The sequence below is a fragment of the Protopterus annectens genome, chromosome 13.part0 (genome assembly GCF_019279795.1).
Source record: "Protopterus annectens isolate FY-2018-M chromosome 13.part0, PAN1.0, whole genome shotgun sequence".
NCBI classification, from domain to species: Eukaryota; Metazoa; Chordata; order Ceratodontiformes; family Protopteridae; genus Protopterus; species Protopterus annectens.
Window position 1 is genome coordinate 710283282 of NC_056747.1, and position 26836 is coordinate 710310117.

At 43.5% G+C, this 26836-nt stretch overlaps 1 protein-coding gene across 1 annotated transcript in view; it reads right to left on the reverse strand.

Annotated features, from left to right (window-relative positions):
- Positions 1-26836, reverse strand: part of SPAG5 (sperm associated antigen 5) — a 958852-nt gene that overhangs the window by 616465 nt on the left and 315551 nt on the right. Inside the window, exon 7 of the mRNA XM_044054398.1 lies at positions 11922-12045. Within this exon, the coding sequence (XP_043910333.1) occupies positions 11922-12045 (124 nt within the window). The remainder of the gene's footprint in view (positions 1-11921; positions 12046-26836) is intronic.

A 26836-nucleotide genomic window follows, 5' to 3' on the forward strand; every position in this document is an offset into this window, starting at 1 on the left:
GATAAAGGATTTCATGAGTCCAAAGTTTTTCCCAAAGGAGGGGACCATCCAATAGGAAGGTGTAGGGTGGGGGACAGCACACTGTCTCAAAGAAAGCGGCATTCAGGTTCTTAGGCTCCTAATTACAGCTTGCATGGGAAGTACCACCCTGTCCACATGCACCCACACTCACCTACCCAGTAGCACCAGGAGTAAAGCTCAGTCAGAAATCTCTTGTGGCTTCAAGCATGAAAAATGGGTATACCAAATCAGTCAGTAGGAATCCAGTGCCCAGATGCAAGTCTTCCAAAGGAGGTACAAAGACAAAGAAGGTCTGCATCAGGCATGAGATTAGAATTGGATTTTATTTTTAACAATGTACTCCTGCACCTGTAATAAAAGCTTTCACAAAAAAAGTTATGTACCTACCATAACGTTCCATGTTAGTTGTCTTCTTCTCACCTTCTTTCTTGCTGGTTGGGCTCGGAGCCGATCCTCGGCTCCGACTCTGCCATCTTCAAAAGCTCGAGAGCTGCTTACTGGCTCGAGCCCCCATATCCCATGATGACTGGCACTAGATACCCAGATCTCATTTGGTAAGTCTAACTACAGACATAATAAAGGAAAGCTATCCTAGAATGCAAAAATTCTACTGGAGAGACTACTAGTCAGAAAGGAATAGCCAGAGAAGACTCAGCCAGTAAAGAATCAAGAAGAACTCTTCTCGGTCCACTAGGATAGGGGGATAGAGGGTGGGACTAAAGAAAGAAGGCGAGAAGAAGACAACTAACATGGAACGTTACGGTAGGTACATAACTTCTTTATGTTAAGTTGTCTATCTCGCCTTCATTCTTGCTGGTTGGGACAGTGTCCCTCGCACCTAAAATCCTGGGTGGCTCATCGGAAAAGACTCTTCAGAACAGTGGAACCAAAATCAGCTCTGCTGCTGGAAGCCAAATCCAACTTGTAATTTGCAATGAAAGTATGCGGGTTGGCCCATGTAGCTGCAGCACAAATAGATTCAATGGGCAACCTAGCGTGAAAGGCCACTGTAGCTGCTAAAGCTCTGGTGGAACGACCTTTTGGTTTAACTGGCAATTCTCTATTCCTCAGTTGATATATGAATGTGATGATAGAAGTCAACCACCTGGATAAAAATACTTTGGAGACTGGAAGACCTTGTTTACCTACTGCATAAGACAGGAAAAGTTGATCTGATTTTCTAATGTCCTTGGTTCTATGCAAATAAAAACGCAGCTGCTTGTGAACATCTAACTGATGCAACTTATATTCAGCCCTGTTGGAGTGGTTAGGGAAAAACACAGGAAGGTCTATGGACTGATTCAAGTTACTCTCTGAAGGGACCTTAGGAAGGAAGGACGGATTAGTCCTAAGAGCAACCCTGTCTTTGTGGAATACCATGTATGGGGGACGGATGGAAAGAGTCTGTAGTTCCGAAACTCTTCTGGCTGAAGTAATAGCTACCAGAAAAAGGGTTTTCCAAGACAAGAACTTCAAGGAACAAGAAGCTGCAGGTTCGAAGGGGGGCAAAATTAGAGAAGCTAAAATCAAATTTAGATCACAAGGTGGTGGAGGATCTCTCACTGGGGGCCTGAGCAGAGTGGTTCCTTTGAGAAAGGCTTTGCAGAGCTTATGAGACATGATATTGTTTGCCGAAAGGCCAATGTGAAAATTTGAAATTGCAGCTAACTGAAACCTAACTGTAGCGGAAGCGGACCCAGCATGGAAGAGTTCCGCAAGGAATTCCAAAATGTTGTGGATAGGGGCTGAAAAAGGGTCTATACTTTTAGCCTCTGCCCAGGAAGAAAAACGCTTCCACTTACTAGTATAAGTCTTTCTAGTGGTAGACTTATGGGATAAGATTATTTCACACACCGAGTGGGAGATGTTCGGAAGCCTGGCTAAGGTCGGAAGTGGAGCAATCAAGCAGTGAGCTGGAGAGGCTGAAGGGATTGGTGCAGCCCACCCGACTGATGGATCAGGAGATCTGGAACTGGGTCCAGAGTCCAGGGCTGATCCAGAAGGTGATGATGCAGGAACGGAAACCAAATTTGTCGAGGCCAGTAAGGGGCAATGAGGATCATCTTGCATCCCAATGCGGTAGCTTTCTGCATTAGTTTGGGAATCAAGGGAAAAGGAGGGAAGGCATAAAGAAGTCCCTGAGGCCAATCGTGAACTAGAGCATCTCTGGGGAAGTGTCCAGGAAGAGGGAGGAGAGAAAAGAAATAGTTGCACTTGCTGTTGAAGGGGGTGGCAAAAAGGTCGCAGCAAGGTTGACTCCATTTGTGGAAGTTTTTGTCCGCCACTGTCTGATTGAGAGACCACTCGTGAGGCATGAGAATTGCTCTGGTCAGCCTGTCCGCTATAACGTTGGACTTCCCAGGGATATGCACTATCAGAAACCGTTGGGAAGAGATTGCCCACTGCCAGAGTCTGAATGCTTCTCGACATAGGGGGTAGGACCTGGTTCCGCCCTGCTTGTTGATGTACCACACTACCAACATATTGTCGGTTTGCAATGGTCCCGGTGGGAAGAGAGTACTGCAACGCCAAAAGCACGGCCCTCATCTCCAAGACATTGATATGCAGATGGTACTTGTGAGGCTGCCAGGTGCCTTGGACTGTTCTGCCCTGAAAATGCCCCCCCCCCCCACCCGATCAGGGAGGCATCCGTGGTCACCGTAGCCACTGGAGGAGGAAGAACAAATGGTCTGTCCTGGGGTACTGATGGGGAAACCATCCACCAAGCAAGTTGGTTTTTGTGTGTCTGTGTGATCATTATCATGTGAGACATTGGAAGTTGCTGAAAGGACCATTCGGTGAAGAGCATCCACTGAAGAATCCTCATATGAAAGCGAGCAAGGGGGACTAGTATGATGGCCGCTGCCATGAGACCTAAAGTTTTTAGGACGAATCTGGCCTGAATTTTTTTGCATCCTAATAAGACCTGCACATGTCGGCGAATGTCTAACACTCTGTCTAATGGAAGTCTCGCTGACATGTCCTTTGTATTTAAGTTTGCATCTATAAGTAACAGATCGACAAGGCAGCAATGCAGACTTTTCGAAATTTATTGTGATACCTAGTCTGGCGCAAGTTCGAATGGTGTATTCTCTGGCTCGCAGCAGGTGATGCCTGGTGGTAGCAGTGAGGAGCAGTCATCTAGATATGGAAATACCTGGAATCCTTGCTGACTCAGGTGAGCAGTAAATAGAAGTTATGTACTCACCATAACGTTCCATCTGAGTAGATACTTCATTTGTCTGCAACCTGAGGGTGTCGGATCCGACCTCGGTTCCGATCCGGCAGCTTTCCAAGCTCCTAGCTCCTCCCCCTACCCATAACCCCCTAGTACCAACCACATTACCTCAGATCGTTTTTTTTTTTTGCCTCACCAACTCGAGACAGAAACCAACTCCAAATGATCAGAGAATTTTCCCGAGGTTCGGGGGATGGCAGGGGGGGGGTCGGTTGCAGACAAATGAAGTATCTTCTCAGATGGAACGTTATGGTGAGTACATAGCTTCTATATCTGAAGTAGTTACTTCATTTGATCTGCAACCTGTGGGACAGAGTCCCCAGCTAACCTATAGAACCTGGGTGGTCCTTACGGAAAGATATTCCGAAGCACCGCGGAGCCAAAAGAAGCCTACTTCTGGAAATGATATCCAGTTTGTAATGAGAAATGAAGGTATGAGATGAGGACCAGGTAGCTGCTGAACAAATATCAGTCAAAAAAGTATAGGTACCTCACCAAAGTTCTGCCAATCGAAACAAAACCAATACAGAAAATAATCGTTGCAGAACACTGCTATGTCTTCAAATCCTTTTTAATAAAACACAACTTAAAATCCAAAACAGATGAGCGCTTTCGGGTGCAAACCCTTCATCAGATAACACACTAACAATGTTCATGAAATTTAAACCACATCACAGCCTATCAGCATTCAATAAAACACCCGCCTATTTTTCAGGGCGGGCTTCATTGGGATGACATCATTCAATCCAGGCTCCCTATGTGCTGTTAACTCTATAATCCACTTAGCCTCAGTTACTTCTGTATGATTCTTAACATCCCCTCCTCTAATACCTAAATCAATGTTGGCTATGGCTCTAAACTTGAAAATATGTGCATTATTTTGTTGTACATGTCTATATAGGGCATTGTCCGTATCTCCTATTCTAATACATGATAAATGTTTCAAGATCCTAGCTTTAACCATACAATTTGTTTTACCTATATAAAAGCTTGTGCTGAACAAATATCGTCTACTGGAACCCTAGACCAAAAAGCTGTTGAGGTAGCTACAGATCTTGTGGAATGAGCACGGACGCCAACTGGAGCTGGCTTCCCAGATGAGGTGTATCCCAGCATAATGCACTGACAGATCCAATTTGCTACAGTCACCTTAGTAATTGCCTTGCCCATGGCTGATTTTGCATAAGAAACAAACAACTGGTCTGACTTGCGAAACTCTTTAGTCCTCTGGAAGTAAAAATGCAGTTGTCTGTGTACATCCAATTTGTGCAACGTATATTCTCCTTTGTTGTGAAAAATTGGGAAAAATACAGGAAGATTTATTGATTGATTAATGTTTGATTCTGTAGCCACCTTAGGCAAGAAAGACGGGTTAGTCCTGAGGGACACACTATCTTTGTGAAAAAATAAGGTACGGAGGTTTAATACACAGAGCTTGTAGTTCTGAAACTCTCTTGGCCGAAGTAATAGCCACTAAGAAAGCCGTTTTCCAAGACAAGAACTTTAACAGAACCGAGGCCGCCGGCTCAAAAGGTGGTCTCGTTAAGGCTTGCAAGACCAGAGTGAGATCCCACGGGGGTACCACTGTCTTGACAGGTGGTTTCAAAAGAAAAACGCCTCTTAAAAAGGTTTTGCACAACTTAGTAGATGCTAAGGAACCTATGCCGTCCCCCACATGAAAATGGGAGATGGCCGCTAACTGCACTTTGACTGTGGAGGCACTTGCTCCCTGTCTAAAAAGCAGAGAAAGGAAGTCCAGAATAGTCAGAATAGGGACAGTAAAAGGGTCCAATTCTTTATCTTTGGCCCAAATGGAAAAACGTTTCCAGTTACTGTTGTAAAGTTTCCTGGTAGATGGTTTATGAGCCGCCACCAGAATGGCCTTAACGGTGGATGAGATACCGAGAGTCCTAGCCATTAATGGAACTGGATCAACCAAGCAGCAAGTTTGAGATTGACCAGGTTTGGGGTATGGCATCTCACTGGGTGCGAGATTAGGTCTGGACTGGGATCCAGAATCCATGGGGGAGCCACATAGTGAGACCGCAGAAAGGGGAACCAGATCTGTCGAGGCCAGAATGGGGCTATGAGGATAACTCTGCTCCCCAACCGACAGGCTTTCTGGATGAATTTCATCATAAGTGGGAGGGGGAGATAAGCATAAAGAAGTCCGGGAGGCCAAGCATGGACTAGAGCGTCTCTGGGGGGAACTATTGCGAAGTACTCGCTGCATTTTGTGTTTAAAGGAGAAGCGAAAAGGTCGCAGCGAGGCTGACCCCATTTGTGGAAGATCTGCTTCACAACAGATGGATTCAGAGACCACTCGTATGGAGTTAGGAACACTCGACTTAGCTTGTCCGCTAATATGTTGGACCGCCCCAGAATGTGCGTTGCTATCAGAAAGCGGTTGGTGGAAATCGCCCATTCCCACACTCTCATGGCTTCTCGACACAGGGGATAAGATCTGGTCCCTCCTTGTTTGTTTATATACCAGACTACTGACATGTCCGTCTGGATTGCAATAGTCCCAATGGGAAGAAGGTCGTGGAGAGCTTGCAATGCTAAAAGCACCGCCCTCATCTCTAGGACGTTGATATGCAATGTGGTCTCTAGGGGAGTCCACGTGCCTTGAACGGATCTGCCTGAACAATGCCCCCCCCACCCGAGGCAAGAAGCGTCCGTGGTCAACGTGGCTTTGGCCGGAGGAATTACAAAAGGTCTCCCTTCTCTGAGTTCCTGTGCCTGTAACCACCACAGAAGGGAGTCCCTGCACACCCTGCTCAGGGGAATTGGCATGCACAATGGGTGGATCGACAGGGACCATTGGACTTGAAGGGTCCATTGTAAAATGCGCATTCGTAGACAAGCATGAAGAGACCGAGAGAGACCGATCGCTGCTGACATAGACCCCAGTGCCCTCAGGACTAATTCCGCTGGAGGAGCCGGGCTCCGAAGAAGGGCTAACACTTGGAATGACAAGCTGTTCAGCCTGACTGACGTTAGAACAACTTTAGAGATTTGTGTATCTAACCTGGCCCCTATGAATTCTAGGGTTTGAGTGGGGCACAGGCAGGATTTCTGCACGTTTACAGAGATGCCTAGGTTGTGGGCCAGAGACAGAGCATAATCTCTCGCCACACAGAGCTGATGCTTGTTGGTCGCGGTGAGGAGCCAGTCGTCTAGTTAAGGGAAGACCTGAATGCCCTGGAGTCTCAGGTGGGCTGCAACCACTGCCATGACCTTGGTGAACACTCTGGGGGCTGAGGTGAGGCCGAATGGAAGAACCCTGAATTGATAATGACTGGCTCCGAGCCGGAAGCGGAGAAACCTCCTGGATCGTTTGTCCATTAATATGTGGTAATACGCATCCTTGAAGTCTAGCGAGCACATCCAGTCGTTCTACCGCAGCAGGGGGAGAATAGATTGGAGAGTGACCATCCGGAACTTTTCTTTGGGTATGAACAGGTTCAGGGCGGAAAGGTCTAAGATGGGTCTGAGGTCCCCCGTTTTCTTTGGCACCAAAAAGAACCTGGAGTAATAACCCAATCCGGACTGGTCTGGGGGGACGGGTTGGATGGCTCTTTCTTAGCAGCTTTGAAATTTCCAAAGCCACTGCCTCCCTCTGATCGGGTGGGATATCAGGGAGGCGTTTGAATTTGGGGGGAAGGTTTATGAATGGAATAGAGTAACCTCTGGATATGATCCGGAGCACCCATCGATCTGTTGTAAGGGACTCCCAGTTTGACAGGTGCTCCGACAATCGCCCCCCGACTGCCTCCAGAGAGGGACAGTCGGGCAAGCCCTCAGGGCTGTTGCGCGGGTCTGAGAAAGGTTCTCTAGACCCGAAATTACGCGGCCCCCCTCTGCCTCTGGGCCAGCGTCCACCTTGTCCTCCTCTGCCCCTGGAGGACAAGTGGTCCGCAGCAGGATGGGATTGCTGAGACTTCCGGAACCACAGCTTCTTTTGTCCCCTCAGATTCCTGGAGAAAGATCTTTGGGGATTAGAGAAGCGGACTCCGACGGCGTCTTCCCGTCCTTTTCACTTTGGACCAGCGTATCGCGAACAGTTTTGCCAAACAAGGCAGAACCGTCAAAAGGGGCGTTCGCGAAGGACGCCTTGAAGGGGTCCGTGAAGTCGACAGACGGAGCCAGGAGAGACATCGCAGGATGACCCCGGCTCCGCTAGCGGCTCCCTCCGTAGCATGGGAGAGAAGCCGCATAGAAGTATTTGAGATGGGTTTTAGAGTGGCCATTCGAGTCTCAAAAACCTTGTTGTCTGGGACCGACATGGACTCTGGGGGGGGCTGCAGCGTATTCCTTAATCAAGTCTCGCTGTAGCCTAATAGTATGTGCCATATAGTTCAGCGCCCTTATGGAAAAGGTCGCTGAAGCTAACCTCCGCTTCCCAATCCGGTCAAGCGCTCGAGATTCCTTTTCCGGTGGGTGAACCGAAGAACTCTCCTGTGCAAGTTCTTTTTTGGTGGCCGCCGCCACCAACATAGCATCAACGGGGGTTCCTTTGGCCCAAAATGGTCTATCTGTGGGTGGGCTGAGGACCTTATCGGGACGCCTTGGAATTGGCTCCACGGTGTCGGGCTCCTTCCAAGCCCTGGTGGTAATTAAGTCCACCAGGGGGTCGGCCGGAGGGGACACCCAGGAGGTAGATGGGCCTGCCTCAAAGGCCTCCAGGAACACAGACTCATCAAGGAAGGGCTTTTGGGCTGACCACCCCCCTCTAATACGCAACATTTCCATGATGTCTCCAAAGGAGACATCTTCAGGGGGTGACCTTGGGGAACCCTCCATATCATCTAAGTCCGTGTCTGTGGTAATAGACTCAAGGGAGTACAGGTGCCTCCTTTTGCACCGATGTTTTCGAGGGACCTCCTCGGTGGGACTGTCCAAAGAGGGCTCGTCCACGTGTTGTTGTTCCTCCACAGGAACCAGCTGGAGGACTTGGGCAGGTTGTCCAGATGGACAGATGATGGAAGACAGACCCTCATACAGTGGGGGTACGGGTGGATCCGAAGCCCGGGTTGGGGATCTGGAGGACCTCGACAGTACCCTCTGCACTACCTCAAAAGCCGAAGGAGAACCACTCTCACCAGCCTCAGAGCAATCTCCTCGGATCCGAGGACGGGATCGGGTTCAGAGACTATGCAGTCGGCGCCGAGGCAGAGGTATGCTCCGACGCCAACAGCGCCGAAGACACAGCAACTCCCTTGGATCCGACGCTCAGCCCTCGGCCCCGAGAGCTCGGATCCGACAAGCTCGAAGGTATAGTCGGCGAAGAGACAACCACTATCGGCGCCGACAGTTCCCCGGGTCCGAAAGGGCCTGGATTCGATGACTCCGAGACCCGAAAATGAGTCGGAGAAGGAGTGATCGGGGCAAATATGGGGCCTGCACCCCCCCCGAGGGGGGGGGGGGAGGCAAGAGCATCCCCATCTGCATTTGGGTCTGTAAGAACAGACGCATCATCCTATCCATATCCGCTTCGGAGATGCTTCGGGTTGACCTAGATGAAGTAGTAGAGGCAGGCCGGGAGGGCCGCCTCGAAGACCTCGAGGGAGACCTATCCTCCTCCTCCGGCTCTGGCGAAAAACAGGGCGAACGGCGCCGAGAGGAGGGGGATCCGGAGACCCTCGAGGGAGATTTTAATAGTTTTGTTGGCGGAGCCGAAGGATGAGATTTGGCCCGCCTTTTATGGGACTTATGTCCATCCTTATCCTTGTGTCTCTTCTCTCTGAGGGAAGAGGCACTAGTTTCCCCAGAGCTCAAACCTGATGAGGGAGGTCGAGTCCTGGGTAGAGCTAAGGGGATAGATGGCGCCGAAGCTGCTGAAGCAGCTGGAGCCCGAATGGGAGAGGAAGACGAAGCCGACTCCTGGGGGAGCTTTCCCGCCAGGATCAGCTTGTTCTTCCTATCCCAGAGTGCCCGGGGGTTAAAGGCCGCACAGATTTGGCAGGCCTCTGACAAATGGGCTGCCCCAGGCACCTGAGCACTGAGTGTGGCCATCAGCTGGAGAAAGCTTGTGGCCACACTCAGTGCATTTAGAGAAAATGGCCTTAGGCCCTTCTGACATCTTTCACACACACACCCAAACACTAGGAGGGGGAGGGGAGTGAAGATAATTAAGTTTTAAATTAAACAAAAGTGACCCAAAAAACTAGCAGAAGAAGCAGAAAAGGGAAACTAACACACACACACGAAACTTTGACAGAAAAATTGGTTTGAAACCAGCAATGATCTCACCCAGCCAGGAGCTCTTCACAAGGAAGTTTCTTTAGCCACGGCAAAAAACAATCTGAGGTAATGTGGTTGGTACTAGGAGATTATGGGTAGGGGGATGAGCTAGGAGCTCGGATCTTGGAGCTTGGAAAGCTGCCGGATCGGATCCGAGGTCGGATCAGACACTGACAGGTTGCAGATCAAATGAAGTAACTACTTCAGATCTACTGCCAAACATTTGAACACCCTGGGGGCTGTGGTGAGACCAAAGGGCAGAGCTCTGAACTGATGATGATTGGCTCCCAGCCAGAAGCGGAGGAATCTTCTGGAGCGCCTGTCCACCTTGATAGGGTAGTACGCATCCTGAAGATCTATGGAGCACATCCAATTGTCCTGACCCAGAAAGGGTAAAATGGACCGAAGCGTGACCATCCGGAATTTCGTTCTTTGAACAGACCTGTTTAGTCTGCTGAGGATTAGCTTATTCCTATGCTCCTGCAGGACTCTTGGACTGAAGGCATGGCACACAGAACAAGAGTCCTGCAGGTGTAGGGCGCCCAAACAGTAGACACAAGAAGTGTGACCATCTGTCAGCGACATCTTCTGACAGCATAAGTCACACTTCTTGAATCCAGGTACTTTCGTATCTTTAGACATTCCTGTGAAAGGAGAGAGAAAAACAAGAGTAGGGTAAGTAGGTAATGAAAAAACACCCACACTCTACACAAGCTACCACACCCTAACAACACACATACGCTATAGTTATATATTTAAAAGAAAATAGTAAATAAAGCTAGTATGTAAAACTATTTCTAATAACACCCACACTATAGCTATATATTCTACAAAACTATTATCTAAAAGTCAAATAACAAGGATTAGCCTCCAACTAAAAACGGCTACCTTGACGAAAAAGAAGGAGGGGGAGGGGAAAACTCTCTAATAAAAAAGTTTGAAAGGGATGGGAGACAATTGACTATAATAACTTGAAAAACACTAACTATAATCAAAAACTTTTATAACAGCTTAACAATAAAATAGAAAAATATGACCTGAGTCAGTAAATGCAACCTCAAAGCAGAAGCGGCAAACAAGATCTGGGTATCTAGCGCCAGGCATCATGGGATATAGGGGGGGGGCCTCGAGCCAGTAAGAAGCTCTTGAGCTTTTGAAGATGGCCGAGTCGGAGCTGAGGATCGGCTCCGAGCCCAACCAGCAAGAATGAAGCCGAGATAGACAACTTAATATCAATTTTTATCAGAGGTGTAGGCCTTAAAAACGAGCTCTGGTAGGAAACAACTCAGTTGCCTCCTTCAACCTGGGCCACAGACTCTGCTGAGCCAAACAGTGAAACCTGGGAGTGGAACTCTTGGCCTTGAGTACTTTTTGGGATCCAGACAGCCAGCTTTAAGCTTCAAATGATCAAACAAGGGACAACATGGCATCTTCACATCAAAGATACATCCCCTAGAGTGCAGTTGGGGAGGGGTGTGTCATCTTCAACATTCTTGCAGAGGACTGATTAGCATCTCTCTCTCTCTGGTCACAAATAAGCTGTAAATCTGCAGAATCCATAAAAAATGTTTTGCTTTTTGCAAGGAACATCCAAGGAGGGATAAACTCTAGGTTTACCTTTCAAGCTTCAGGCATTGTGACTGTGTTTAGGCAAGGACCTATACATATGTCCAAAATCCTTCTACCAAACCCCCCCACAAGCCATGCTGTCCGCCTTGTATTAAGGTGGCTCAGGAGCTTCTCTTTTCCTCTCTGATGGCTGTGGGTAGCAGGTTTAAACATCTGGCACTTATGGCATGGATTCACCTCATGTTCATCCCAAAGCAAGAAAGGCAGAGCACTGCAAGCACCAGACTTGTATTGTGGACCACAGGGGTACTTTATAGATTGACTTCGTCATCCAAAGCAGAAACTCCTCATGGCATGTATTGGTTTGTGTATGTTGCAGAAAAGGGGCATCAGGCCCAGCAGATGTGCACAAACTTTGGATGTACTGTAATGGAGCTACAGTGAAATAAGTGTTGAAGAGTTAATAGTGAAGAGGTTGAACCCAATGAATGACCCTTCAATGAGGGTACATATGTTAAATCAGTAGACCTTAGAAGGCTAAATGACGACAGCAGCTGCTAATGGATTGCAATTTATTTCCACTAAACACATTACTTACAGAAGACTGGCGTCCTGTCTAGGACTGGTTATTTGCCTTGAACCCATTGCTTTATTTAATAGGCTGAGACCTGAAAAGGGTAAAGCAATGGAGAATGAAGTATAGACTATAATTCTTTTACAGCTCTGACATGGCCTGAAGCAGAAAGCATAATCCAGAGGTGTTTGTTACACAATCATAAAGTGATTGAATGACATGCATTTGTCAAAGTGATACAGTAATAGAAGATTAAAAAGAAACAAAACTCACATCTCATGGTGCAGCTTCTGGATTTCAAACTCTTTTTTCTCTTGAGACTGACATACTATCACAAGGAGATTAGCCACAGTTTCATCCAAGTCAGTCACTGATGTCCAAAGACTTTGCTCAGCCTCTGGAAAGAGGGAAATACAAGAATTTTCAATGTCATATTCCAGGTTGTAGGCTGCATAGTTGATTAGGAAAAAAATAGCATATGAGAAACATTAAAATAAAAGAGACTGCACTGATGTACTTGAAATATTTAACATCTTTATCATACATTGAATTAACAGAAAACAAACCATTACACTTGTACAGACAGGATTACTGTATCAATGATTATTCAATTTTAATGTTACACAAATTGCTAGAGCCCTGCCTTGCCTGAAATCACTACTCCTGAACATTATTCTACAAGTATTGTTCCTACAGATTTCATGTCCTTTTATCTCCTTTACTACATTCAACAATTTTTCTGCAGTTAGTTTTATTTTTATTTCAATTTCCTCGTAAATTGCTTTTTTGGAAGCCAAAGGCTTTAAATCTAGTAGGACCTTACTGTGTTAAAGCAATTCTGTTTCTATATCCCAGCTCAAAAGAATCATTTCCTTAGTTAAAATAATTTGTTCCCCAACAATTTTGACAAATTTCTAAAATCAGCCAACTCATTAAATTCTCAAAAACATTTCCAGGTACCCCTCTTTCTCATCACACTTCCAGCAAAGTACAGTTTTGTACCTACCATAAATGTAGATGTCCGAACAGGATAGCATCTGCAGTCATAACAAAGGGTTGTCCTGTCGTCAGGCAGCCCTTCGGTCGGCCGGATTCCAAAGTCTGGGTCTGGCCTCGGCTGGTGTCGCACTTCACCCGACGTCATCTCTGCTGGTCTTCGGGTATAAAGGCATCAGCCGGCGCCATTTTCCTCAGTGTTTCTTGCCCCAGATGCCAGTTGCCCTCTTGGAAAACTAAATTTTGGGTAAATGCCAATGTTTCCAAAAAAAAGGTAGGCAAACACAAAAAATAAGCATGTATGTACATATATACAAACAAATACACCATAAGAGATCCCCAGCTAGCTATTAGGAGGGTAAATACCTAGGAATACCACAGAGGGAAGGAGGGTAATCTGACTGCAGATGCTATCCTGTTCGGACATCTACATTTATGGTAGGTACAAAACTGTACTATGTCCTTCAAGGATGCATCTGCAGTCATAACAAATGGGTAGAATACCATAGCCAAACTAGGGGAGGAGGTAGAAGAATTATGGTGTAGTTAGGATCCCTTGCAGTACAGCAGTGGCAAACCCTGCTCGGGATCTAGAGTATAGAGGTAAGTTATAATGCTTGGCAAATGTATGCACGGAGGTCCAAGTAGCCGCCTCAATAATGTCCTTGGTTGCCACTCCTCGTAAGAAAGCTGTGGTAGTGGCTGTAGCCCTTGTAGAGTGAGGTCTTATGTTCTGTGGAATTGGTTTTCCATGGTAGGAGTAACAGAATCTGATGCAATTTCCTATCCACTTGGAAATTGTCTGTTTGGAAATTGCTTTTCCTTCCCTTCCTGTTGCATAGGCCACTAGAAGCTGGTCAGTTTTTCTATTGCCCTTGGTTCTGTCCAGGTAGTAGCGCAACTGTTTATGTACATCCAAGGTATGCAGCAGTCTTTCCCCCCTGTTCTGTGGATTGGGAAAGAAGGTAGGTAGGTGGATTGCCTTGTTTAGAGACACTCTGGATACCACCTTAGGCATAAATGTAGGATTAGTTCTCATGGATACTCTATCTTGATGGAAGATTAGGAAGGGTTGTACTGCCATTAAGGCCTGTAGTTCCGAAACCCTTCTTGCTGAAGTAATTGCCAGTAGGAAAGCAGTTTTCCAGGATAGGTGTTGAAGATCTGCTGTTGCTGCTGGTTCGAATGGAGGGAGTGTCAATTTTTCTAGCACAAAGTTTAAGTCCCATGCTGGTAATGGTGGTTTCCTAGGAGGTTTTACATTCTTGATTCCTCTGAGGAACTGCCTGAGTAGAGGGTGTGAGAAGACAGGGGAATCGAAGCTGTATTCTGCCGAAATAGCTGATGCATGTATCTTGATGGAGGAATAGGACAGGCCTGTATGGAGAAGCTCTGCCAAATACTCCAGGATGTTGGCAATATCTATCTTTGACACGTCTTTTCCTCTTTCAGTGCTCCAAATGACAAACCTTTTCCATTTCCTGCATAGTTCCTTCTTGTAGAAGGTCTGCGGGCCTCCAGGATAATGTCTTTAACCCTTTGGGATAAATCTGGGTTAGTTGCTGTTATGTAATGTTCCAGGCAGTTAGTTGCAGAGTATTTAGATTTGGATGCATGATGTTGTAGTCGTTCTGAGTTAACATCAAAGGCATGAGGGGTAGTGTCCACGTTCTCCCCCGTGACATGCTCCTCAGCAATGGATACCAGTGTTGTCTTGGCCAATTTGGAGCTATCAGAATTATCCTGACGCCCTCTTTGATTTTCAGTAGTATCTTGTGCATCAAAGGAAGAGGTGGGAATGCATATGCTGTCAGGCCTTTCCAACTGAAGGATAGAGAGTCCACCTTCCCTGCAAGTGGGTGGTATGTCTTTGTGCAGAATTTCTTGAGCTGGTGATTGAGTGGGGATGTGAATAGGTCTATTTGTGGCATTCCCCATTTCTGTGTGATGGCCTTGAAAATGTCCGGGTGTAGCATCCATTCGTGAGCATCCGAGGTAGTTCTGCTTAACATGTCTGCTAGGATGTTTTCTTACAAATATTGCCTGTAACTGAATGTTGTAGCTCAGAGCCATATTCCATAGGTCCAGAGTCATTCGGCATAGGGGGTATGAATGAGTGCCTCCCTGTTTGTTGATGTACCACATGACTGTGGTGTTGTCTGTCCTTATCATCAAAGGGCCTTCTTTGAGGAATGGACTGAAATTCTGGATTGCTAGTTTTACTGCCAGCATTTCTTTTTGTTTTATGTGCAGGTGCAGTTGATCTGGGGTCCATAATCCTTGTATGCATTTGTCCAGCATGTGGGCCCCCAACCTAGGTCTGAGGCGTCCGTGATGGTTTGGCTTGCTTGAAAGTTGTGGAAGGGCAAGCCTGGGTTTGACTGGCATGCTTGAGCCCACCATAGGAACTCTTGTCTCAGGCATGGGATTAGTGGTATTTCGGTTTCTAAGCTGTGCCTGTGTTGAGACCATAAATTCTTTAGGTACCACTGTAGTTTTCTCATATGCAATCTGGCATGGGGGACCAGGATTATGCATGATGCCATGAAGCCCAAGGCCTGCAGTACTTTCCTTGCTGTTAGTTTGTTCTGCTTTGTTAATGCCAAGAAGTAATGAGGGAGTTGTTCTTGTTTTTCTGCAGTTAGGAATGCCATTTGTTTTACTGTGTCCAATTCTGCACCCAAGAATGTTTTTGTTTGGGATGGTATCAGTCTTGACTTTTTTAAATTGACTGTGTATCCCAGGGCTTGTAGTAAGCAAATGACTCTTTGTAAGTCTTTTGTCAGTTTGCTTTTGTTGTCCGCTTGTATCAGGCAGTCGTCCAGATTTGGATTCCCTGTAGCCTGCAATGAGCGATTACTGATGCCAGGCATTTTGTGAATACTCTAGTAGATAAGCCAAAGGGCAATGCTGAGAATTGATAATGCTCTGATCCTGCAAGAAATCTGAGGTATCTTCTGCAATTTGGTCGTATGGGGACGTGCAGGTATGCCTCCTTGAGATCTAGAGTTACCAGCCAACACTCCTTGCCCAGCATGGGAAGAAGTTGCTGTAGGGTCAGCATTTTGAATTTTGGGACAATGATGAATGTGTTTAAGGCGGACAGGTGAATAGGTCTCCAACTTTTCTTTTCTTGGTACTAGGAAGAGTCTGGAGTAGAATCCTTTGCCCTGTTCTGTTGGTGGTACTCTTTCCACAGCTCTCATCTTTGTTAATTGAGCTATCTGCTTTAGAGCTTCTCTTTTCTGATTTGGAGGTAGGTTTGGCATTCCTCTTTACTGGTAAGGTGTGGAAGTGAAACCTGTAGCCTTGGTCTATGGTCTGCAAAATCCACTTGTCTTTTGTGATATAGTGCCAAATTTTGAAAATAAGGCTAACTTTCCGCCTAAGGGTGCTGCTATTTGTTCCCTGGTAGGCGGTGTCAGAGCCAAGTCACTGTGATTGTCCTGTTGCAGTGGCAGTGGTTGTGTCTGTGCCTCGCTGGTTATTGCCTTGCCACTGGCCCTCTGTAGGCACCTCCTCTGGATTGATTTCTGCCTCTGGAACGTCTATTCCTGCCTCTCTGAGATTTAGAGGAGTCTGGAAAGGACCAATTTTGGAAGGCCAGTTCCTGCTAAACCTTGGGGGCTGAACCTGTAAGAAATTTTTAACTGTTTGTACAGATTTTGCCTTCTCTTCCATTTTCTTCATTACTTGCTGAGCAGGAGAACCAAATAGACTGGCCTTATCCATAGGAGCATCTAACAGCTTTGCTTTAACATGATCCGGCAAGACCTGTTCTTTCAACCATGCATGCCTTCTTATAACTGTGCCAGTCATGGCTGATCTAAATGAAGCCTCCAGTGCATCATAGCCACATTTTAAAGAATGGTTACTAACCTGCTGAATGTTATTCACCATTTCTAAAACATATTTCTTATCTAAGGAGTCATCAGAGGACAGTTTCTTAGTTAACTGATCAAGCATAAACTCTTGGTATTGGATCATATGAAACTGACAGTTCAAAGCTCTAGCTGAAAGAGTAGCAGAGGTGTAAACTTTTTACCCCATCTCTCTAAGGACCTGGATTCCCTTTCAGAAGGAGAGGGTTTTTGCTGAGGTCGGCTACTGCCTTAGGCCCCTGGGAGATAGTCTCAGGATCTGCAAGTGGGGCCTTGTAGGTGGTGATGAGTGTCGGTACCCTGTAAAACCTATCTGGTTTGGCAGGGGCTGGAGGTAAAGTATCAGGAGCAGTGCAAACATCATTAAATGCATCATCCACAACAGGCAGAACTGGAGGTATAGCTAAGGGCCTATGTTGCGGTAAGTGTAGAAAGGTCCTAAGCCTTTTTCTTGAATCTGAGAAATCTTGTCCCTGCCATTGGAATTGCTCTCTCATGGCATGTAAGGTTTCCCAAAGGAAAATTCCTCTGGTGGAGAGGCAGATGGAATAGATTCTTCAGCATCGGAATCTTCATAAGTAGAAAAAGGAGCCTCTGGATGGTCTGTAATGTCTGAATCATCAGAAGAATCATTTGAGGACACTGGCTCTGGGGCTCTGCTCTAGGTCTCTTTTCTGGAGGCTGAGAGGCCCTGTCTGGGTGAGATTGGGATCCCCTTATTAAAGAGATGAGATCCTCTGCCAGAGTAAGCATTTGAGAACTGGAACTGGGCCTGTGTGAGGGGGCTTAACAGGCACTGATTTAGCAGTTTTGGCTGCTTTAGCCCTGGCAAAGGCCTTAATAGACATGGCTGCAGGAGGCCTAGCAGCACCACGTGCTGGGGTAGAGACATCCAAAGGGATGGTGTCTGATAATTCTATAGGAACCACATTAGTAGGCAAAACTTCAGAGGCCGATTCAACTAGGGTAGCAGGAGCCTCGGTAGTAGTCATGGATTCGGCTGAAGATTGACCCGTTGCTCGGTTTCGCTGAAACCGAGACACTGGTTTCGGCCGAAACCGATGTCGGTCTTTTCTTTCGTTTTTAACAATTTGAGAAGTCCGAGGATCCGACGCCATAATGTACCCAAAATCTGACCGGAAAAACCGTTCACCGAACTCCCACCGACGCCTAAGCGGTCGTCAGTTGAAGGAAGCACAGGCTAAACAGGCTGCTACGCCGTGGTCTGGGCCTAAACAAGGTAAGCAGTAAGAGTGGAAATCTTTATGAGGTATTTGTTTCCCACAAATTAAACAGTTATTTACTTTTTCTGACATCGGCTGAGGCAAGAAAGAGTCTAACGGGTACTTAGCTTTTAGAAGTCTACAGTAGTATTCGGTAGTAATCTCTGGATCTGACCGACCGGCACTTGCGAACAGCTTCTGCTTGCAAGAAAGACAGAGAAAATGGCCGGCTGATGCCTTTATACCCGAAGACCAGCAGAGATGACGTCGGGTGAAGTGCGACACCAGCCGAGGCCAGACCCAGACTTTGGAATCTGGCCGACCGAAGGGCTGCCTGACGACAGGACAACCCTTTGTTATGACTGCAGATGCATCCTTGAAGGACATCTGCTGTCTACCTGTGGAAAACTTCTCTGAAGTCTACCTGGGTTATAAAAATACTTCATGCAAAAATCCTAAACCTTCTGTTTTTTGTTGCAACTTGGGAGCAATACTCATTTCCTCCTACTGTTTTCTTTGTAGATTGTCTTTACATTTTCATTTCACAGTCTTATCAAACACCTTCTGAATGATTTTTTTATAGTTATCAGGCATTATTTTATGTGCCCCACTATTTTTTTTGTTTTTATGTAACTTCTGTTGTAGACTCAAACAGAAGCTCAACCAGAGCTGGTCTTTCACTTAACACTCCCATTTCTCTTTTTTCTATGCCTATACGCTGTTATCAATCCTTGGGAAGAAAGCAGTCAATAACCAGCTAACCAAATTTCTTCTTGGCTTCATCACATTCTGATTTTTCTACCCCTTGTTATTTGCATGTAATACCATGGCACCTTTGTTAGTTTTCTCCAATAAATGTCAACTCCCTCTTGCCTATTTTATGTGGTTCAGTCATCTCTATTGATGAAATCTCTTCTCCATTTCCCGTATTGGTTTTAGGTCTGAAAATATTTTCTTCTACCTTGTACACACAATATTCTGTATTGGTGTTAGTGTTCTCCTTAATTGCCTGCATCCAAAATACTAATCTCTCCTTATTTTATGACTCCCCCAATTATGCAGCATTTATTCCACTTTGATTTGTAGCTCTAAAGTATCCATTCAAATTTGGTAATTACCACTTTGTTCTTAGTGGAGAAAAAAACGTAACCATTTGACTCTTGCCCTCTTTCCTTCCCAATTAAAATTATTTCAATTCTTTAGTAATTATGGCCCACCACTTCTCTGGTTGCTAAAAATATGCCTGCCCATATACAAAACAAACAGGACAAGAAACATTTTCACTGCTTGAACTTTCTTATCCATAGTCAAGAGCTTGCAACGTTTCACTTTTTGTATTAGGTTTTGTTTAGTCTCTTCCCATATATCCTTAGCTGCCATAACAGATTCCTTCTTAATCCAAACTCAAATACTTCATCTTAGTATGTCTCCATAGTTATGGGTATTCCTGAACCAATTCATGGGTGGGAACATAGTTTACTGGTATAGTCATTGTATTATCTTCATTTATTTTATATTCTAAAAAGATGTAAAACTGTCTGAAAAAGTTACACAACACTAACATTCTTTCCTGGATTTGTCAAATAAAAATATCTGTGAATAAAGCTAACTTTTCTTGATTAGCATATCAGTCATATCCTTGAATTTAAGAGTCCCTTATTTTCTTTGCCAGTTGCTCTACATATAAAGTAAACAGGAAACCACCTGCCTGGTTCCTCTGTTCAAACATAACTTATCAGGGAGGAATCTTCCCACTTTACTCCTTTGCTACTAAAAAGCAACTATCACGATTAATTGAAGATGGTTTTGTTTTGCTTTTCTAAATTGCAGACACTGCAACTAAACACTTGGTAAATGGCTGTGGATATAGTCAAATGGTAGACATGAAAACTGAAAATTACTATAATCTTTCTAACTCTGAGGTATTCCTGTGGGATGGCATTTCTGAGATAAGCATCTTCCTTGGTCAGTGTTACCATATATAACACCTCATTTTTATAAGGGAGCACTGCTTTTTTATATTATCTTTCTGAATTTCTTTGCTTTAACAAAAGTTTGCAGATCTGACTTGTACCCACACACAATCACCTAGACATAATTTACAGTTATAACCTTTATTTTATCTTCATTAATTTTATATCCCAAAAGGACACAAAACCATATCAAAATGTTCCACAGTAGCAAAATGTCCTTTTCTGGATTTTACAGGTACATATCATCTGTAAATAAAGTCAACTTTTCTTTATTGCTGTACCAGTTTTATCCTTGAATTTCTGAGTCCCTTATTTTCTTTGCTAATGGCTCTAAATAAAAAGCAAATAAAAGGGAAAGGGGACACCCCTGCAGGTTCCTCTGTTCAAACAACTTACTGGAGAAGAACCTTCTCACTTCAGTTCTTGCCTCCGATCCTTCATAATCCTCCTAATTAACCTTATAATTGTATCATGGAATGCAAATACTTCCACTGCCCTGCTCATAAAAACCCAGCTTACTCTGTTGAATGTTTTCTCTGCATAAAGACCCCCAAAAACAGCACTTGCTTACTTACATTCTGCTTCAGTCTGGATCATAATTCTTCTATTAATGTTATCAAATGTTTGCATGTCCTCCACAAACCACACCAATATCTATTAATTCTGTCTATATATCATTTATCCAATATCTCAATTTTGGTACCACCTTTGCCATTCTTTAAGCTAATATAGACAAACACTTTATAATTGAAGTTTAAAATTGAAATAGAACTATATGAAACTGGTCTGATGGGTGTTTGCCAACTTTAATAGATCCACCACAACTTTCTTCCAAGATGTTGCTTCCCCCTACTTTTAAAATACTGTTAAAATCTTACAGACCTTGAGCACTTTCTTCCCTCCTAACCTCCATAGGAATATCTGTTCCTAGACACTTTCCTGCAGACTTAGTATACATCACCTTTTTTATCTCATCTTCTCTTAATGGATCTCTAGTTATTTTTCTTGGTATAGGCTTCTAAAGTTTGGCGATAACCATTTCTACTTTCTTTCGCCTAAATTATTGTGCTAGAAGTGTGTGTATCCTGGAGTTAATAGTTGCTTTACAGCAATCTTTCTAAATTCATGCATATTATCCAAACATTCTTATTTTCATTTTGGCACTCTGCAATTGTGCCTCTTCTTGTTCTGTGAGATTCGCCTTATTCTGCAATACTTTAATTTTTGCCAGCACTTCTAAATAATTTATATTACTTAACCATTTCTCTATTTCTAAACCTATCTTTAAACTCCATTTTCATTTTATCAGAATTACCTAACACATAAATTTCTATCTTCTCTAATAACTATTGAATAATTTCCACTACCCATTCCTTAAATTCTACTCTTTTTTTTTAACAAGTAAATGGGAAAACTGCAAATGATTAATTCTTACTGCATCACCTTGTTTTTTATCTTAGTTTTTCAGTGGATGATCTGAAACTGGACGAGTGTCAAAGCTTTCAATGAAATGCACATGTTTCTGTGAAATATACTTTCTATCCAGCCTAGTCTGGTTACTTTTCCCTAAGGAATAATATGCAAATTATTTTTTTTAACATCTTTACTGAATTATCACTTAAGACTTGGATAAACAGCTTCCATTGGCTTTGTCAATATCTGCTCAGTCGACCACATTTGGTGGACTATACAGAGAAGTTGACAAGTATGAGATATCGACAGTCCGCAGGTAGGGGGAATATGTCCATTCCCCTTGGAATTGTGCGATCACGGAGTTTGCATATATATAATTAGTGGGGAAACTGGGGGATGTTATTTATTTTTTTAAAAGTAATATTTGCATGTGCTGAGAAGTAATCTTGGTGCATGCATACCAGGAAGTAGACATGTCTGTTTTAGATGTAGAGTGGTTAACTTCATGATGTGTTAGTTGACCAACTGAAAGCAAATCAGACAAACATACACTTATATAAAAAAAATGTTAACATGTTCACTGTTACAAAAATTATGCACATTGTATACATGCTTTTATACAATCATCAATCCAGCATTACATAAATCGATCAATTCCTGCCTTCCCTTAAACCTCACTCCTCCTTCAAATCATTCTGCATGCATTGTTCCCATAATTTCCATTTTGTCGATGTAGTTTGCTCCTACCCTTTTCTAAAGATTCCACCTTCCAGTTCTTTTATGTCTTTTACAATATTCATGGCTTCAAGTACGGTTGGTTTAGACTTTGATTTCCATTTTCTAGTAATAGCTGTTTTGGAAGCCAAAATAATTAAATTTAACAAGACATTACTATGTCTAGGCAATTCAGATCCTATTACAATATTTTCTCTCTGTTTCTTAATTAGATTTCTATTTTTTTCTACTGACAGTAGGATTGCCACCTGTGAGGAATATTTCAGCCACCTGTCAGGAAATCCAGAAATTGGGGTCTGCTTGAGGAAATTCAGTTTTGATGAGAGTACTTGTCAGGTATTTTGAATCATTCTAAGACCCAACATATTTCTGAGGTGTATTTCCCACAAAATGACTAGCACTTCACTTGGATTTTGTATTTACATTTAAATTATTTTGTCAAATATTTGTCTCAAATGACATCCAAGGTGATGCAACATGTGGTCATTAGCAGACAGACCAGTCAAAACAGTTGTCTTCATAATTCATTTTTAGTAGTACACAAAAAGTCTGTTAATTTTATATACATGTGTAAAAATGTATTTGTCCACCAGTTAAAACTTTATGTTCTCAGTGGTAAAATTACATATGCCATTTTGTCCTCAGTTTAATATTGTAGATATGAATAAAATGTGGATTCAGGGAAAATTGCAGGAAACAGTGTACTCATCTTATACATTCTTCCTGTCCTCATTTCCTCATCATTTTTAGAACACTGTGCAATATAATTTATTGTTTCCTCAAAACTGTTACTAGAATGATTAACTTTGAAAGAGAAGAAACATACATTTACTTTTTGAATGTGTGGGGAAATGCATGGAGTAAAGGGTGGGGGTATTGTCAGATTTTTGCCTTTCCAAAGGTGACAACCCTAACTATCAGATGAATTTCTTGTAACAGAAGAACATATGCCTGGCTTTCATACCAGTATGTCAGTACTTTTTCTCTTTTGTTCTGGGCTGTCAAACTACTGACATTCAAAGTCATTATCTTTAGAGTCCTTATTGTTTATTTTGTCTATTTACTTTATGACTTCTGTAGTATTCCAATTTGTCTAAAGTTTCTTTATAACACGGTGCCACTACACTGTGTAAATTATAATAAGATACACTTTGCCAAGAGCTTCTTTTTCTCTTTTGGTCTGTGTTTATTACCCTTCCTAAAGTTTACTGCTTGCAGTCTCAGTAATATAACATATAGCTTTAAAACTATGTACAAAAATACTTTCAATTGTTTTTCTCTTCCCAGGCACAGAGCAATTGTTCTTATGTGCCAAGAGTAACAATCCTTGTCCTTCTCATTGTTTGATCTATTCGCGTTCATGAATCTGCCCCCCATACTCTTTCTCTTTTCACGTCTACATGCATACCTATAAGCCACCTGCTCACAATCATATAAGTTTGGCTATAATATTCTCACTGCTGTCTAATACTTGTTTCCCCATTTGCTCTCATCATACTTAAATCATTGCATTATAACTACCATTCCCCTTTATTAATGTCTGCATTATGGACCACTATTCCAGCAGTCACTCTCCTCGTTTACATTCAGAACTTTTTTTTGTACAGGTCACACTAACATTTTTATTTAGCAGCCTTCCTCTATAAATGTCAGATCCAACCAATCACAAGTCTAGGTCAGCTTTTACTTCTTCTCTCCTTTTAAATGCATACACAATACATTGTTTAACGTTAATGCACTTATTCCCATAAAATGAAACAAACAAGGTATAAAGAATAAATGTGAAGCCTGAAGGTGATTGTCCATCCATATCTGTAACTCAAATCATTGTGTATTGCCTTACGATAGAATGCCTACATTTGAGGGTCATTCGTAAGTCCCCTAGTCAAAAGCACCTGATCAGTGCTGCTCACTATATATTGGGCCAGTCACCCAGTTTTGATTTTACACGTCATATCTCCATATAGTGCACTAAGATTCCTACTGTTACACATATCCAGAGAGACTGATACTTTACAGTTCTCTACCTGCTTATAATTGAGCCACCTGCTCAGTTTGAAGGTCTTCTACCTGTACATTTGTGGCCCACTTTTCAACATCACTATTCTTTCCCAAGGCTTCATGAGCATCCAACAATGCTTTTGTTGCTAAATAAACCTTATTCTTTTTGAAGAAAGATGCAGGACTATTTCAGTTTTCTATATGCCTCTTAAACAGTGGAAATTGCTTAAATGGGTATCTGTCCTGGTGTCCCTTCCCCATACTCTGCTGGTATTCCCCATTTACTTTTCATCATTGTGCTCCAGAGGCTTTGGGTTCTCCTGTATGTATTGCTGCATCTCTGGCAATGCCTGCTCAGTAACCAATAAAGATTTTAAGCCTGGGGGAAATGAATCCTAAGGAAGCCCAGATATAACATTTTGAAATATATCCTGGTTTGCTTTCACAGCTTTACGGCTGGCAGGAATTTATTTCTCTTTGCTGTTGTCTCATTTGAATAACCATTCTTTGCGAATACCATCTTTCCCCATCCTTTAGATAGGATTTTTTTTCTTTTAAAGTATAAGATAAGAATTCGCCCATCATCAGTCTTGAGCATCTATTAATTCCTCTCTGCTACTGACGAATCATATGACCTCTCTCAATATGAATTTCATTCTTCAGTTGACTAGTCCAGTTTGCAAGTCAGCAGTTTTATGAAGAATATGCAGTTATTACTCTACAGACCTTATTAGGTATTAAGTCAAATCTCAGGTTCTCCCTTCTTGTCCAGTCTTTCAGTTCATTTTTCTCTCTCATCCCCTTGTATTGGGCTTCCATAACAGCTAGCTTCTCTCTCAGTTCCATGCCCACTGACCGCAAAAGCTCTAGATAAATGTATTTGAATAGTGTCCTCAAATTCCAGCCACCTCTCATTGTTCCTGATGGACTTAACAGCTCAAGAGTATATTCTGTCAATTTTTTCTTTCATCCCAGAGCTCATCCTGTGCCATCATGGAGTAGTACTGACCGATTTCTCAGGCTGTTCATGTGGAGAGTACCTGACAATGCCTGCGATTCCAATCCCTTGTTAAAAGCTGCTGTTTTTGATTCACTTTTCTCTTTCTTCACTCATTGTATGCTTGTTACAACTTTTGCGCATCTATTATTACAGCCTTTTTGCTACCTTAAACTCCCTGTTCAATTATTTTCTATGTAGAGTGGGGGGAGGTATTGCTGACACCTTCCATGATACCATCCCGGAAGTCCCTGAAATATAATGGCTTCTTAGCCTTAAAGTTCCAGCATAGCAAATAATTTTGTAGTTGCAAGTGCATTTTTTTCTTTTTTTTCTCTATTGTTGCATCGATTGATGGTGTATTCACTCCAAACTGAACAAAGTTATTACTATGTTAATAGATGAAGAACAAACTGGATAAGTTATGCACTAAAAATCAGCAAATATTTTGCTTAAGTTTGCCCTCTGAGAGGAGAGATCAAGGAGGATTTTCAAAACTGACTTGATAAAAAAAAGAAGTTATGTACTCACCATAACATTCCATGTTGGTAGTCCCATTTCACCCTTCATTTTTACATATGGGTTTGGAGGCAATCCTTGGCTCCAACTCGGCTGATTTACAAGCTGGAAGACTTCTGGTTGGCTCATGGATAAGCAGGTATCCCATGGTGCACCAGTGCAATCCCCAGATCTTGTTTGCTGCTTGCTAGAAACAGAAAAACCCCTAACCAACATACCAATACTAAAGGGTCACCAACCAAGAGAATCAAATTATTACCTCCAGATCTTCCAGGATGGGGGCAGGAGGGCGGGTTGGTAAAAATGAAGGGTGAGATGGACTACCAACATGGAACGTTATGGTGAGAACATAACTTCTTTATGTTAGGTAGTCCAATCTCACCTTCATTTTTACATATAGGACCGCATCCCTAGCGCCTTATTCTTGGGTGGCTCATTGGAAAATACTCCTGAGCACTGTGGAGCCAAAGGATGCTCTACCGCTGGATGCCAAATCCAACTTATAATGAGTAATAAAGGTGTGAGGGGTAGCCCACGTAGCAGCTGCACAAATATGATCAAGTGGTACCCTGGCTTGAAAGGCTGCAGAGGTAGACAGAGACCTGGTAGAGTGAGTCTTGATCCTGTGGGGTAAAGGTCTGCCCTCCAAATTGTAGATGAAAGCTATGCAACTATAAATCCAACTAAACAATGTCACCTTAGAAACTGGTAAGCCCAATCTAGAGTTGGAAAACGAAATGAATAACTGGTCTGACTTCCGAAATTCTTTGGTCTGTTGCAAATAACAATGTAGCTGTCTATGAACGCCCAAGCTGGTGGAAATGATATTCAGCTGCATTACAGTAATTGGGAAAGAAAACTGGAAGCTCAATGGACTGATTTAAGGTTGCAGTAGAAAAAGAAGTTATGTACCTACCATAACGTTCCATGTTAGTTGTCTTCTCGCCTTCTTTCTTGCTGGTTGGGCTTGGAGCCGATCCTCTGCTCCGACTCGGCCATCTTCAAAAGCTCAAGAGCTGCTTACTGGCTCAAGGCTCCCCCTATATCCCATGATGCCAGGCACTAGATACCTAGATCTCGTTTGGTAAGTCTAACTGCAGACATAATAATAAAGGAATCCTATCCTAAAATGCAAAAATCATACTGGAGAGACTACTAGTCAGAAAGGAATAGCCAGAGAAGACTCAGCCAGTAAAGAATCAAGAAGAACTCTTCTCGGTCCACTAGGATAGGGGGACGGAGGGTGGGAAGCAAGAAAGAAGGTGAGAAGAAGACAACTAACATGGAACGTTATGGTAGGTACATAACTTCTTTATGTTAAGTTGTCTATCTCGCCTTTTTCTTGTTGGTTGGGACAGCGTCCCTAGCACCTAAAATCTTGGGTGGCTCATCGGAAAAGACTCTTCAGAACAGTGGAACCAAAATCAGCTCTGCTCCTGGAAGCCAAATC